The sequence below is a fragment of the Oncorhynchus masou genome, chromosome 18 (genome assembly GCF_036934945.1).
Source record: "Oncorhynchus masou masou isolate Uvic2021 chromosome 18, UVic_Omas_1.1, whole genome shotgun sequence".
NCBI lineage: Eukaryota > Metazoa > Chordata > Actinopteri > Salmoniformes > Salmonidae > Oncorhynchus > Oncorhynchus masou.
In genome coordinates this window covers 15,122,452-15,138,547 of record NC_088229.1, presented here as the reverse complement: position 1 = coordinate 15,138,547, position 16,096 = coordinate 15,122,452, and the positions used below count along the sequence as shown (strand labels likewise).

Genomic DNA, 16,096 nt, shown 5'->3' with positions numbered 1-16,096 from the left:
ATGCAATGAATACTGATTGATATAAGTTCTGAAACAGGTGTGATATCCAACAAGTGTATGCTTTCTTTCAAGCATACAAAGGTGCACTTGAAAAACCGCTAAAAAGATTGACGATGATATGTGACAGTGCTTGAAGTTCACGCAACTTCCCACATAAAACAACGACTACAGTTTACTATAGAATGCTACAATACTTACTATAGAATTCTGTAGTAAACTGAAGTATATTGTAGAATTGTACACACTGTAGCATCCCTCGACCATGTGTATTACTTACTATAACATTTTGTAGTATACTGTACTACAGTATACTACATATCGCAAAAACACTACAGTAAATACTACATTAATGTCGGCAAAAACACTACAGTAAATACTACAGTAATGTCATCAAAAACATTACAGTAAATACTACAGTCACGTCATCAAAAACACTACAGTAAATACTACAGTAACGTCATCAAAAACACTACAGTAATGTCATCAAAAACACTACAGTAAATACTACAGTAATGTCATCAAAAACAGTACAGTAAATACTACAGCAATGTCATCAAAAACACTACAGTAAATACTATGGTAATGTCATCAAAAACACTACAGTAAATACTACAGTAATGTCATCAAAAACAGTACAGTAAATACTACAGTAATGTCAGCAAAAACACTACAGTAATTACTATAGTAATGTCATCAAAAACACTACAGTAATTACTATAGTAACGTCATCAAAAACACTACAGTAATGTCATCAAAAACACTACAGTAAATACTACAGTAATGTCATCAAAAACAGTACAGTAAATACTACAGCAATGTCATCAAAAACACTACAGTAAATACTATGGTAATGTCATCAAAAACACTACAGTAAATACTACAGTAATGTCATCAAAAACAGTACAGTAAATACTACAGTAATGTCAGCAAAAACACTACAGTAATTACTATAGTAATGTCATCAAAAACACTACAGTAAATACTACAGTAACGTCATCAAAAACACTACAGTAATGTCATCAAAAACACTACAGTAAATACTACAGTAATGTCATCAAAAACAGTACAGTAAATACTACAGCAATGTCATCAAAAACACTACAGTAAATACTATGGTAATGTCATCAAAAACACTACAGTAAATACTACAGTAATGTCATCAAAACAGTATTATTCTAGAAAAACCCTTGAATGAGTAAATACTACAGTAATGTCAGCAAAAACACTACAGTAATTACTATAGTAATGTCATCAAAACCACTACAGTAATTACTATAGTATATTATACTACAGTATTTATTTGCATATACCCTGCCCATTTTGTTAAAAGTTAATTTGTGGAATTGGTTTCATTCTTAATGCATTTGAGGCAGTTGGGTTGTGACATGGTAGGGGTGGTATACCCTATTTGGTAAAAGACCGAGTCCATATTATGGCAAGAACAGCTCAAATAAGCAAAGAGAAACAACAGTCCATCATTACTTTAAGAAATGAAGGTCAGTCAATCTGGAAAATGTTTTTCCTCATGAAAACAAATTCACATGGAGTGAGCTGTCACTGGTTCCAATGCATTCTATGCTTATTGCCAACAGTAGGCAGGCAACTTTGTTTTCGTGTGTATCTATAAGTAAATGATTCTCTACCACCCAGTGTGCATTGAGATACTGAATAGATAGGAGAAGTGTTGTGATTACTACATTAATCATTTGGTGGGTGCCTATTTTTGTCCTATTTCACACATGTACAAGTGTGTGTTATACACATGTGAAATGTAAATGTGTTGTTTTGCGTATCCTTTCGGTTATTGGTCCAACGCTCTAAACCTCAAGGCTACCTGCCTCCCTTGGAGACTGGGCCAGTGAGATGGGTTGATAACGCAAAGCTTATGGCTATGGGAAACTATAGAGTTATGCATGGAGCATTGGGAGGTGTTTCTGCAAGGTTAGCCAAAGTACACCTGGCATCATAATATTTATTTACATATTCTACTTCCACTCCCAGCTGTTGAGTGGTGATTCATTTACTAACTCTGCAGTCACGTTTCAGTCCAGGTGATGGTAACGGTCTGGGTCAAGGCGCCCTTCTGCATGTTCCATGTGTTCCACGGGTTCCATGTCAGTTGGAGAACAAAACTTGGAGCTTTTCAGACCTCTGCATCCTACAAAACTTACTTTGTCATTTATTTGTTTAAATGTTATATATAAAAAATGTTTTCATTAACTTATTCATCATCTACTTTATTGGCCTTAGATATTTTGTATGGGCTATTTTGGTAGGCTAAATACTGTATACAATTTGCGGATGTTTGCATGATGTCAATACGGAGGTTAAAAGGTCACTGGTGCAGTAATGTGGGATATCTGAGCCCCATGCCGCAGCATTTTTTACTCCTGCCATCTGCTTTCAACTTGGAGGCGGTTTTGAATGGTGGCTCTCTCTCTCTTCTTCATTGAGAATGTCATCCAACTTGACTCTATGACTCTATGATTACAGCTAGTGCCCCTGTTTGACCTTGATATGTAATGGTCTTAGAGGGAGAGATACAGTACATGCATTCTTGATTCATCTTATCAAACCAAGCAGAAGTAAACAAAATCAGATGTAATCCATATACATCCTAATCTAAATAACACAAGATAGTTCAACTGATTGCATAATATTGAGAGTGAGGCTACTGCTGGTTTAACCCAGAGCCCCATATTCACCTGCTGCCCAATTAGGTAAGCCTCACAGAGCAACGCAATGGGGTGATGGCATTTAACTGAGAAGCCCGGATACACACACACACTTTGGAACCATGCCAGTCAGGTCAGGCTTTGGTACAATCTGGGTGCTGTGAACTACATATAAACGTGTCCACTACCCACAGGATGTCTAATCAGATCATCCAACCTGTTGTCGGAACTGTAATCCAGTGTTTCTATGTGGTCAATATTGGCCACTGGCTCTATGAATGATCGCGTGCGGTGTGTGTGTGTGGGGGGGGTCCTTGCAGTTCGCACGAATGATTCTAGCACCCATTCAGAACATCCCCAACCAACCGTACACCATGCTCTATTTGAGTTTCCTCGACAATTATAACAGAGGCTATAAAGCGCGGGTGGTGATTATCATTTCTGACTGCTGGTGATAGCTTCATGCAGCGCGAGTCTTCCCACTGAATGCACTCCTCTCATTCTCGAATCGTCCTCACGTGGATGCATTTGCTAAACCGCGTGCGGCGCGTGATTTTACAGGCCGATACAGTTCTCTCTCCCCATTTATTTTTTTCTCTTCGCTCTCTCTCTCCCGGCACTTCTGTAGTGATGGTGTCTCCGGTGGTGGAAAGGGGGAGGTTAGGTTGGAAAGTGTGTCAGAGATTACATGCATTAACTTTATCTCTCGTCACGTTTTCCCGCATTATGCACGATTTAATGCATTAGTCCTGGATCCTATATCACAAGTCCATTGCATCAACATCAGTGGCGTCAGTTCATCTAAAACTAGGGTATGGCAAAGTGGGGTGTGGTGGGTTGGGGGATGTGATTGACCCCAGGCATTAATTTTCACCGCAATATTATGTTTAAGGTGTGTGGAACAATGTGTGGACAATGTCAACCACTACTCAACCTCATCATAAATTGACTCATTTACTTGTGGAACGGCGCATACAGAGCAACATAAAATAGATGCGTAATACGTGCTATCAAGTCACAACAAGGTCGATTTCAAATACCGACACCAATGTGAAAGTAACCGGTGCATAAAACAGCTGACCGCAAACTATGCCAGATAAATTAATATAAATAAAAAGCATAGCCGTTATCAAAGACTACAATGTCAACATTGCTTCGTGCACTTCCCGCACATGTATACATTTGCCTATCTGCATTTTTCGCCAGGGAAGGTAAACATTTTGCGAGTACGGAAGCAATGTATCAACATGGTTGCTCTGAGAATATTGAAACATTGTATCAACGAACGATGCGGCTTGGAGAATATTGAAAAACGTTGTATCAACAAGGCACGAGAATAGTGCCAACGAGGGGGCGCCTCGCGCATTTCCCCGGGCCAGCTTGTCTGTCTGATATTATTGTGTTGTTTACGCATCTGGGTGATTATTATATATATATTTTTTTAAACAGCCCTACATCCACACTATAGTTACATAACATTAATCACGTTTTAGCAACAAGATTGATCTGTAAGAATATCTCATCTTAATTGAGGAAGATGGACAAGCAAGACTGATAGGGTGGAAATGCATTATACCCGAGGGAAATAGGCTACAGGTAGGGATTAGGGATGCAGAATTGGGATAATGAAAAAGTAGGCCTACAGCAAGAAGGGAAAAATAGTTATCCTAACTAAGTAACAATTAATGATTTGCATTATCTCAATTATCATTCTGTCACTGCATGACCATGTGCATTTGTTATTGCCTACAATTGTTATTGTCTTTGAAGTCACAATCATGACATCCATTTGGGGGAAATGCTCCAAATAGCAAGTTCAGTTGTGTTTATTTTCATACCACTACATGAAACCAAAATTGCACTAGTCTACTGGTCAAATTAATTTAAATATCAATCAGGCCTACAGCTATCACAGCCTGTATTTTAACAGCAATAAAATAGATTTTGTTTCGAATGGTCACCTCCCAATTCCGAATTGACATCATTGATAACACATACAGTATATATCTATCAGATAACAACAAGGCTTAGAAGGCCGAGTTCAAATGTCGACGTCAAATTCAAAGCAATTGGCGCACTGCCTAAACGGCTGACTGCCAAAGCAAACTGGCACTGTCTGCGCACTGCTCTCTAAAAGTGAAAGAAAGGGTTGCAGGCTGGCAGCTGCTCTCTGCATGGTCCTAAAACCAGCTAAACATCACCGTTTAGTTAGAATCGGGATTGGAACGATTTTAGTGTACATTGTTTTATCCTACTTACCATTTTTGGTCTTGAGCTAGGGTATGGCGATACCCAACTAACGCCGCTGATCAACATCTCTCCCAAAATGAAGGTTCAGCGCACACATCCGCTAGGCTAGACTAAGTGTGCTATGTACAGTTGGAACGTGACAGCCCTCCCTGACAGTAGGCTATTTGTAGCCTGCAAAGTCATTTGATCCGCTGTAGTCCTCAGAGTGATGCTAAAACTGCTATAGGGCAATCCGTGATATCCTGCATTCTTGGTAATGCAGTGTGATGGAGATAATCTATTATAATCCTCAAATTATGCATAATGCAATTAGTCTACATGGATATTTGGTGGCTGCCAAATAGTCCCATTGGTGTCATTCTTCTTTATAATGCAACCTAAATACCTGAATCGAGTAGACTTTTTAATATACTTAGAATATAAATATACATAAATGCAATCCATAATATAAATTCAACTTCTTCTATTCAGGCCCCTCCAATTAATCCAATAAAATGGTATTTGTCATGTGCATCATGAACGAGATGTGTAGACTAACAGTAAAAAGGTTACTTACAGGTCATTTTCCAACCATGCATAGTCAAAGATTTAAAAAATATACACTGTGAGTAACAAATAACAATAACGAGAAAAAAATAAAATAGCTATATACAGGAAGTTCCAGTACCGTGTTGATGTGCTGGGGTACGAGATAATAACATGGCTATATACACGAAGTACCAGTAATGAGTCGAAGTGCTGGGGTACGAGATAATAACATGGCTGTATACAGGAAGTACCAGTACCGAGTCGATGTGCTGGGGTACGAGATAATAACATGGCTGTATACAGGAAGTACCAGTACCGAGTCGATGTGATGGGTACGAGATAATAACATGGCTGTATACAGGAAGTACCAGTACAGAGTCGATGTGCTGGGGTACGAGATAATAACATGGCTGTATACAGGAAGAGCCACTACCGAGTCGATGTGCTGGGGTACGAGATAATAACATGGCTGTATACAAGAAGTACCAGTACAGAGTCAGAGTGCTGGGGTACGAGATAATAACATGGCTATATACAGGAAGTACCAGTACCGTGTCGATGTGCTGGGGTACGAGATAATAACATGGCTGTATACAGGAAGTACCAGTACCGAGTCGAAGTGCTGGGGTACGAGATAATAACATGGCTGTATACAGGAAGTACCAATACCGAGTCGAAGTGCAGGGGTACGAGATAATAACATGGCTATATACAGGAAGTACCAGTACCGAGTCGAAGTGCTGGGGTACGAGATAATAACATGGCTATATACAGGAAGTACCAGTACCGAGTCGAAGTGCTGGGGTACGAGATAATAACATGGCTGTATACAGGAAGTTCGAGTACCGAGTCGAAGTGCAGGGGTACGAGATAATAACATGGCTATATACAGGAAGTACCAGTAATGAGTCGATGTGCAGGGGTACGAGATAATAACATGGCTATATACAGGAAGTACCAGTAATGAGTCGATGTGCTGGGGTACGAGATAATAACATGGTTGTATACAGGAAGTACCAGTACAGAGTCGATGTGCTGGGGTACGAGATAATAACATGGCTGTATACAGGGAGTACCAGTACCGAGTCGATGTGCAGGGGTACGAGATAATAACATGGTTGTATACAGGAAGTACCAGTACCGAGTCGATGTGCAGGGGTACGAGATAATAACATGGTTGTATACAGGAAGTACCAGTACCGAGTCGATGTGCTGGGGTACGAGATAATAACATGGCTATATACAGGGAGTACCAGTACCGAGTCGATGTGCTGGGGTACGAGATAATAACATGGCTGTATACAGGAAGTACCACTACAGAGTCGATGTGCTGGGGTACGAGATAATAACATGGCTGTATACAGGAAGTACCACTACAGAGTCGATGTGCAGGGGTACGAGGTAATTGAGGTAACTATTGAGGTAATAACTATGTACATATACATATGTACGTAAAGGTGACTCGGCAACAGGATATATAATAGACAGTAGCAGCAGTGTATCTGGTGAGTGTTAAAGTGTGTGTGTTTTTGTGGCATCAGTATGCGTGTGTGCACGTGTTGTGTGTGTGTGGTTATAGGCCTGCTGCAGTATCTATGTCAGCCACTGAGTGCAAATCCAAATACCATTGCACCTTGTTACTGAGACACTGGCCTACTCTTCTCCTAGCTGGATTAATGCAGTCTTTTAGAGACATAGTAACATGTTCCTCATTGTTTACTGTAATGTATTTACTTAGGATGCTTTGGCAGCTGTCAGTTTGGATCCTGGCTTCAGCCACATACTGTACATCAATAATTCACATACGTTTATGATCTAGCTATAAATTAGAGTGGAGCCAAATGGGTGAACTTCTCTTCCTCCACCCTACACTCTTCCTCCACCATACCCTTTTTCTCCACCCTACCCTCTTCCTCCACCCTACCCTCTTCCTCCACCCTACACTCTACCTCCACCCTGCCTTCTACCTTCACCCTACCCTCTACCTCAACCTTAACCTCTACCTCCACCCTACCCTCTACCTCTACCCTACTTTGTACCCTCTACCTCCACCCTACCCTCTACCTCTACCCTACTTTGTACCCTCTACCTTCACCCTACCCTCTACCTCCACCCTATCCTATCCTACCCTCTACCTCAAACTTAACCTCTACCTCAATCCTACTTTCTACCCTCTACCTCCACCCTACCCTCTACCTTCACCCTATCCTCTTCCTCCAACCTACCCTCTTTCTCCAAACTACTCTCTTCCTCCACCCTACACTCTACCTTCACCCTACCCTCTACCTCCACCCTATTCTACCCTCTACCTCAAACCTACCCTCTATCTCAACCCTACTTTCTACCCTCTACCTCAACCCTACCCTCTACCTCAACCCTACTCTCTTCCTCCATCCTACCCTCTACCTCCATCCTCCTCTCTATCGCCACCCTACCCTCTTCCTCCAACCTACCCTCTTTCTCCACCCTACTCTCTACCTCCACCCTACCCTCTTCCTCCACCCTACCCTCTTCCTCCACCCTAAACTCTACCTCCACCCTACCCTCTACCTCAACCCTAACCTGTACCACAACCCTACTTTCTACCCTCTACCCTCTACCCTAACCTCTACCTCCACCCTACCTCAATCCTACCCTCTTCCTCCTCTACTTTCTACTCTCTTCCTCCACCCTACCCTCTTTCTCCACCCTACCCTCTACCTCAACTCTATCCTCTACCTCCACCCTACCCTCTACCTCACACCTAACCTCTACCTCAACCCTTTCTACCCTCTACCTCCATCCTAACCTCTAACTTCACCCTACCCTCTACCTCAAACCTACCCTCTTCCTCCACCCTACCCTCTACCTCCGCCCTATCCTCTTCCTCCACCCTACCTCAACCCTACTCTCTACCTCCACCCTATTCTCTACCTCAACCCTGTCCTTCATGACATGTCATTGCAAAGGCAAAACAAGCTAGGAAAACACTAGCAGCCTTGCCAGGCTTACAGCTGTAGCATAGCATAGCTCAGAGAACAAACCAGGGGAAGGCTATAATAGGGGAGGAGGATGTGAGCAAGGATTGTTGTGCCTGTTAAGTGCTCAGCGCTCACGTTTCCCCATCTGACAGCCTGCCTGACAGCCTGTCTGGCTCTACACCTCGACTCAGGCACATAGATTAGTGGCAGAACGGGTTGGTTAAGGTCACGATGGGAAGCTGCTCTCCTCACTTCCCAACCTGCTGCTGATTCCACAATTAACAGTAGTGTCTGTCTGCACTGATGTGCATTTTAACTAGCTTGTGCTAGTGAGTGTATGGCTCCTCTTCTGTTTCTTCCCTGGGTTACATTGGGCATCCTCTGGTGCACGCTATAGGCTATGTGCTATCATTCTGGCTGAACATCAAAGCCAATTTACATTCCTAAAGTCCTATAGCCCCCTATGGTTTTCTATACTCTCATGAGGGCCATGTTCTCTGAATTTGAGTTAGTTGACTTGACACAAAGGCCATATACTTGTCTTATCCACTGGTCAACTCGATGGTATATTACTGCAGTACAGTATATAGCAGAATAGTCAAGCTTTGCCTTGGGGAGACTGTCAAATCTGATCATTAATTTACCACATTTATGGCATCAGTTTTGAGGAACCCTCACACACACAAGCTAACATAAAAGTAGCTCACGTGAGTATTCAGGTGGACAGGCCAAAGTCTTTGTGTGCGGGTGGAGGTGGAACAAGTCCTGGCTGGGTCAGCAGCAGGCTGTCTGTTTCCAGTCTCAGGAAGTGGCAGGCCAGGGCAGGACCAGGAAGTCCCTGTCAAAACACCAGCACTGGCTCTGCTGTGTTAACAATCAAGGGGGAAACAGGGAAGACAACAAGAGAAAGGAAAAGGACAGATGGTCATGTTTCCCATATAAAATGTAAGGTTACATGACAAGTGCGTGCTATTTGGGAATATAGTTCTACGGGAGAATGTGACTCACTCTTTTCATACCTAAGGCAGCGTGCTAGTTTAATGTACAATAGGCTACACCCTCTGTGCTGAATGACTACCGCCCTGTAGCCTTGATATCCTTAAGAAACTTGTGAAAAGTCATATTTTCAGCGTCACCCAGAAGCTTCTCAACCCATTTCAGTTTGCCTATCAGCCTAGCAGAGGAGTTGATGATGCCAATCTGACCCTCCTTAACATGGTCTATAGACATCTAGAGGGTGTAGTCTCCTTAACATGGTCTATAGACATCTAGAGGGGGTAGTCTTCTTAACATGGTCTATAGACATCTAGAGGGCGTAGTCTCCTTAACATGGTCTATAGACATCTAGAGGGGGTAGTCTTCTTAACATGGTCTATAGACATCTAGAGGGGGTAGTCTTCTTAACATGGTCTATAGACATCGAGAGGGTGTAGTCTCCTTAACATGGTCTATAGACATCTAGAGGGTATAAACATGGTCTATAGACATCTAGAGGGTGTATGGTCTATAGACATCTAGAGGGTGTATTAACATGGTCTATAGACATCTAGAGGGTGTAGTAACATGGTCTCATCTCAACATGGTCTATAGACATCGAGAGGGTGTAGTCTCCTTAACATGGTCTATAGACATCTAGAGGGTGTAGTCTCCTCAACATGGTCTATAGACATCTAGAGGGTGTAGTCTCCTTAACATGGTCTATAGACATCGAGAGGGTGTAGTCTCCTTAACATGGTCTATAGACATTGAGAGGGTGTAGTCTCCTTAACATGGTCTATAGACATCTAGAGGGGGTATTAACATGGTCTATAGACATCTAGAGGGTGTATTAACATGGTCTATAGACATCTAGAGGGGGTATTAACATGGTCTATAGACATCTAGAGGGTGTAGTCTCCTCAACATGGTCTATAGACATCTAGAGGGTGTAGTCTCCTTAACATGGTCTATAGACATTGAGAGGGTGTAGTCTCCTTAACATGGTCTATAGACATCTAGAGGGGGTATTAACATGGTCTATAGACATCTAGAGGGTGTATTAACATGGTCTATAGACATCTAGAGGGGTGTATTAACATGGTCTATAGACATCTAGAGGGTGTATTAACATGGTCTATAGACATCTAGAGGGTGTATTAACATGGTCTATAGACATCTAGAGGGGGTATTAACATGGTCTATAGACATCTAGAGGGGGTATTAACATGGTCTATAGACATCTAGAGGGTGTAGTCTCCTTAACATGGTCTATAGACATCGAGAGGGTGTAGTCTCCTTAACATGGTCTATAGACATCGAGAGGGTGTAGTCTCCTTAACATGGTCTATAGACATCTAGAGGGGTTATTAACATGGTCTATAGACATCGAGAGGGTGTAGTCTCCTTAACATGGTCTATAGACATCTAGAGGGGTTATTAACATGGTCTATAGACATCTAGAGGGTGTAGTCTTCTTAACATGGTCTATAGACATCGAGAGGGTGTAGTCTCCTTAACATGGTCTATAGACATCGAGAGGGTGTAGTCTCCTTAACATGGTCTATAGACATCTAGAGGGGGTATTAACATGGTCTATAGACATCTAGAGGGTGTAGTCTCCTTAACATGGTCTATAGACATCTAGAGGGGGTATTAACATGGTCTATAGACATCTAGAGGGTGTAGTCTTCTTAACATGGTCTATAGACATCTAGAGGGTGTAGTCTTCTTAACATGGTCTATAGACATCTAGAGGGTGTAGTCTCCTTAACATGGTCTATAGACATCTAGAGGGTGTAGTCTTCTTAACATGGTCTATAGACATCTAGAGGGGGTATTAACATGGTCTATAGACATCTAGAGGGTGTAGTCTTCTTAACATGGTCTATAGACATCGAGAGGGTGTAGTCTCCTTAACATGGTCTATAGACATCGAGAGGGTGTAGTCTCCTTAACATGGTGTAGTCTCCTTAACATGGTCTATAGACATCTAGAGGGGGTATTAACATGGTCTATAGACATCTAGAGGGTGTAGTCTTCTTAACATGGTCTATAGACATCTAGAGGGTGTAGTCTTCTTAACATGGTCTATAGACATCGAGAGCGTGTAGTCTCCTTAACATGGTCTATAGACATCTAGAGGGTGTAGTCTCCTCAACATGGTCTATAGACATCGAGAGGGGGTATTAACATGGTCTATAGACATCTAGAGGGGGTATAAACATGGTCTATAGACATCTAGAGGGTGTAGTCTCCTCAACATGGTCTATAGACATCGAGAGGGGGTATTAACATGGTCTATAGACATCTAGAGGGGGTATAAACATGGTCTATAGACATCTAGAGGGTGTAGTCTCCTTAACATGGTCTATAGACATCTAGAGGGTGTAGTCTCCTCAACATGGTCTATAGACATCGAGAGGGGGTATTAACATGGTCTATAGACATCTAGAGGGGGTATTAACATGGTCTATAGACATCTAGAGGGTGTAGTCTCCTTAACATGGTCTATAGACATCTAGAGGGTGTAGTCTCCTCAACATGGTCTATAGACATCGAGAGGGGGTATTAACATGGTCTATAGACATCGAGAGGGGGTATTAACATGGTCTATAGACATCTAGATGGTGTAGTCTCCTCAACATGGTCTATAGACATCGAGAGGGGGTATTAACATGGTCTATATACATCTAGAGCCAAATTTGTTGACTTTTCTTCTGCCTTCAACACAATCCAGCCTTACATTCTGGCACAGAGACTCATTCGGGACTTCTCCTTAGATGGGGGCTGGTTTTATGGCTGTTGGACTTCCCGAGCCAATGCTCACAGCGAGTCAAAATAGGTCCCCATGTGTCAGACATACGCAATAACATCACAGGCTCTCCTCAGGGATGTGTTTTGTCCACACTCCTGTATATCTTGTACACTAATAGTTGTACTAGTTCCCATCCTGACAGACACCTCGTTAAATTCGCTGATGACACTGCCTTGATCGGCCCTAGATTACTTTGTAGAGTGGTGTGAGGAATCACACTTGGTCCACAATACCAACAAGACCGAAGAGATGTGCATAGACTTCAGGAAGTGTACAAAACCTACCTCTGCAACATCTATCAGAGGTCAAAATATAGAGATTGTAGAGGAATACAAATACATGGGTGTCCATGGGTGTCCAATAAGCTTCAGTGGAGAAAATGTACAGACCTGACCTTCAAAAAGAGCCAACAGAGACTGTATTTTCTCAAAAAGCTGGGATCTTTTAATGTAGACTGTACTATACTGACTCTGTTATACAAATCTTTAATTGTGAGTATTTAAACATGTATTGTTTGTTGGTTTGGCAATGCCACTGTCAGTCAGAGAAATAAACTGAAAAGGATTATCACCACAGCAAGCAAGGTACTTGGAGTCAAACAGACAGGCCTGGATGAGATCTTTAAGGTCGAGGCCCTCCGCAAGGCTCACAAAATAATTTTAGACCCAAGCCACCCCCTGTACCCGGACTTTGAACTACTCCCCTCTGGTTCGCAGGTATAGAGCACCCCTCAGCAGGAAAAACAGAACTAGACAATCATTTGTGCCAGGTGTGATATCACTCCTAAATAGCTCAGGCTAATGTTCCCATCGACTCAGTAAGGCCAGCAGGCTAGTCTTTTTGTTTTGTTTTATTGATATGTAACTGTTATGAAAGTTGTATTGTCAATTTTGTTTTGTATTTAAACGCCACTTCAAACGTGTACATGACACTGCAACAAAATTTGCCCATGGGGACAATAAAGTCGGTAAGTAAGTACCTCTCTATACCATTCCTGGGGTGCTCTCCCACCAGACCTATATTTCTAAAATCATGGACCCATTTTTACATTTTAGCATACGGTCTCGAACATAGCGATTTACAGTAGTGTGTGCATTTATTTTCATAATTTTCCCCCATACTGGTCCCCAGTGGATCCAACTGAGCCACACAGAACCGGGTGGTGATTGTTTTAACTATAGTGTAGGCAGTATACCTCGCGCACACATGTCAGCGCGCGCAGTGGTGTCTCAGCGTGTGTACAGCTCATGATAACCAGAGATACGAGGAGAGGATGCGAAGGCAGCTGAGGGGCCTGACGCCAAAAATGTTTCACTTACCACGTTTCCATCCACAGTTTTTATGCGAGTAGCCTAACGTCATATTTTATCAAACTAAATAATGACAGCTGTGATGAAAACAGGAAGTTTCTGTGTAATTTTATAAATGCAGACGGATATTTTGTTCGTTCGACATGGTGTGATGATTTTGTGTGGGTAAAATACAAACGTTTTCGCTCTTAAAATAATCTCATCAAGTAGATTAGTCAACACACACAGCCTACCCTTCACTGTATCTGCGAGCTATTGGCTACAGCGCGCACGTGCCAAAACCAGAGGAGTCACGTTTTATATTTAATGCAAATTTGTTTGAACATTTGAAAATGTGACGAAACACATTGAATATTCGATTTTTATTCGGTAGGCCTACATGAAGTAAGCGGAAAAAGTACATCATCATACACTGATTTTAATTCTCCATGGAGTCAGTTTGTTGGAAACACACCACTGTTGGGAAAATGTGCATATTTAGAATTTGGTTGGCACAGAAGCAATGCGCTGTGTTTCCCACATGTTTTACCTTGCTCCACTCCCTGCATGTGCTTGAATGCACAATTATACCTATTAAATTCATACCATATGATGAGGCAGGACGCTTGCAGCACATTCTCAGAGCTGACCTCCTTTGCAGGGTCAGAGGGATGTGCAACATGACATCACATAAAACTTGCTGTTCCAAAACATGTTACACACTATTTTTCGACACCAAAATGAATTCAGTACAGCCCTTTCAAATGAAGGTTTTTGCTTGTTGAAAATGGCATCCTACAGCATGCACTTTGATACTTTAAACTCCTTTTCAGAGCAAACTGATCAGCTATTTTGTGTCAGCTACCTGACTAACTCCCCGCTCTGTCTCTGTTTTGTGAACAGGTGGTGTTATTCTGTATGCGGGCTCCTCTGGCAGTGCCAGCCCAGGCAGCCCCTCCAGTGGGTACCAGACCGAGTCCCCCCCCTCCTCCCACTCCCAGCCCTCCTCCCCAGAGGAGATCACCTTCACAGAGCTCGGGCACCTGGGGTCCCTGAAGGGCCAGAGGGGAGGAAGATGTACCCCTCCATCTTCCAAACTGGTGTTCCAGTTCCCAGAAGTCTACAATGTGGCTACATCAACATCAACATCCACCCACCAGGACACCTACCAACACCCCATCGCTGGGACAAGACCATGTGGATTCACAGGAACTTTCACCAGTGAGTTGTTTACCAATGTGTTATTTTCCCACTTTACTTCCTGACCCTGAATATCCACCCTATCCATGACCCATGTCCCCTGCATCTTTTAGTTGACTGTACACATCTTTTGTTGCTTGTACAATTGGTTGGTATTCACCCTCGTAGGCTCACTGATCTGATCACATTTCTGATTATCTGTGCCTCTCTCTTGCTATGTCTACAGAGGCTGGTGGGATGGTGCTTCTGTGCAAAGTGTGTGGAGACATTGCATCTGGGTTCCACTACGGAGTGCACGCCTGTGAGGGTTGCAAGGTAAAACCCTGACAAATAAACACAAACTGTATATGATATGATTACATTACACAGTCTACATTACCATTAAAACCAACCTGGATGCAAACTAACTGTACATCTGCTTGTATTTCCTGTCTAGGGTTTCTTCCGTCGCAGCATCCAGCAGAATATCAACTACAAGATGTGTGTGAAGAACGAGAACTGTCTCATTATGAGAATGAACCGCAACCGCTGCCAACACTGTCGCTTCAAGAAATGCCTCTTCGTTGGCATGTCCAGAGATGGTAAGAGTTAAAGTGAAATCTTAATGGTAGTGCTCAAAATGGGGCCGAGAGTCTTCTGAGGCCATCCAATGAGTGTTTGTCAGTTACAAGTTCCATCAGCACTGCACCTTATCTTTTTATCGGCAGGTAGTCTAGTGATTAGAGTGTTGGGCCAGTAACCGAAAGGTTGCAAGATCAAATCCCAGAGCTGACAAGGTAAAAGTCTGTTGTTCTGCGCCTGAACAAGGCAGTTAACCCACTGTTCCTAGGCCGTCATAGTGAATAGGAATTTGTTCTTAACTGACTTGCCTAGTTAAATAAAGGTAAAATAAAAATACATCTTTCACCAGAGACATTGCACTGGCCTACTGTTGAAGGGCAGACTAAGGAAAATACTGTATATCCACACAGCCTCTTGCACATTCAAAGGTTTCAAAGTCAGTCTGTCTTTTTCCTGTTCAGATTCCTCCTCTCTCTCTTGTCCCTGCTCCTCTCCATGTTCCTCTCCTCCATGTTCCATGAGCTCTCCTCCTCTCCTCTCCTCCATCCCACTCTCCTCTCCCTCCCTCCATCCCACTCTCCTCTCCCCATCCCACTCTCCTCTCCCTCCCTCCATCCCACTCTCCTCTCCTCCATCCCACTCTCCTCTCCCTCCCTCCATCCCACTCTCCTCTCCCCATCCAACTCTCCTCTCCCTCCCTCCATCCCACTCCTCTCCCCATCCCACTCTCCTCCATCCCACTCTCCTCTCCCTCCATCCCACTCTCCTCTCCCTCCATCCCACTCTCCTCCATCCCACTCTCCTCTCCCTCCATCCCACTCTCCCCTCCCATCCATCCCA

The 16,096-nt window shown here is 42.9% G+C and overlaps 2 protein-coding genes across 2 annotated transcripts in view; one reads left to right on the top strand and one right to left on the bottom strand.

The window, feature by feature from the left end:
• Nucleotides 1–5,041, bottom strand: part of LOC135504039 (retinoic acid receptor gamma-A-like) — a 151,640-nt gene extending 146,599 nt beyond the window's left edge. Inside the window, exon 1 of the mRNA XM_064922293.1 lies at nt 4,935–5,041. The gene's annotated coding sequence lies outside the window, so the exon portion shown is untranslated. The remainder of the gene's footprint in view (nt 1–4,934) is intronic.
• Nucleotides 1–16,096, top strand: part of LOC135504038 (nuclear receptor subfamily 1 group D member 2-like) — a 44,042-nt gene that overhangs the window by 1,246 nt on the left and 26,700 nt on the right. The window contains exons 2-4 of the mRNA XM_064922291.1: nt 14,399–14,716; nt 14,922–15,010; nt 15,132–15,276. Coding sequence (XP_064778363.1) covers nt 14,399–14,716; nt 14,922–15,010; nt 15,132–15,276 — 552 coding nt within the window. The remainder of the gene's footprint in view (nt 1–14,398; nt 14,717–14,921; nt 15,011–15,131; nt 15,277–16,096) is intronic.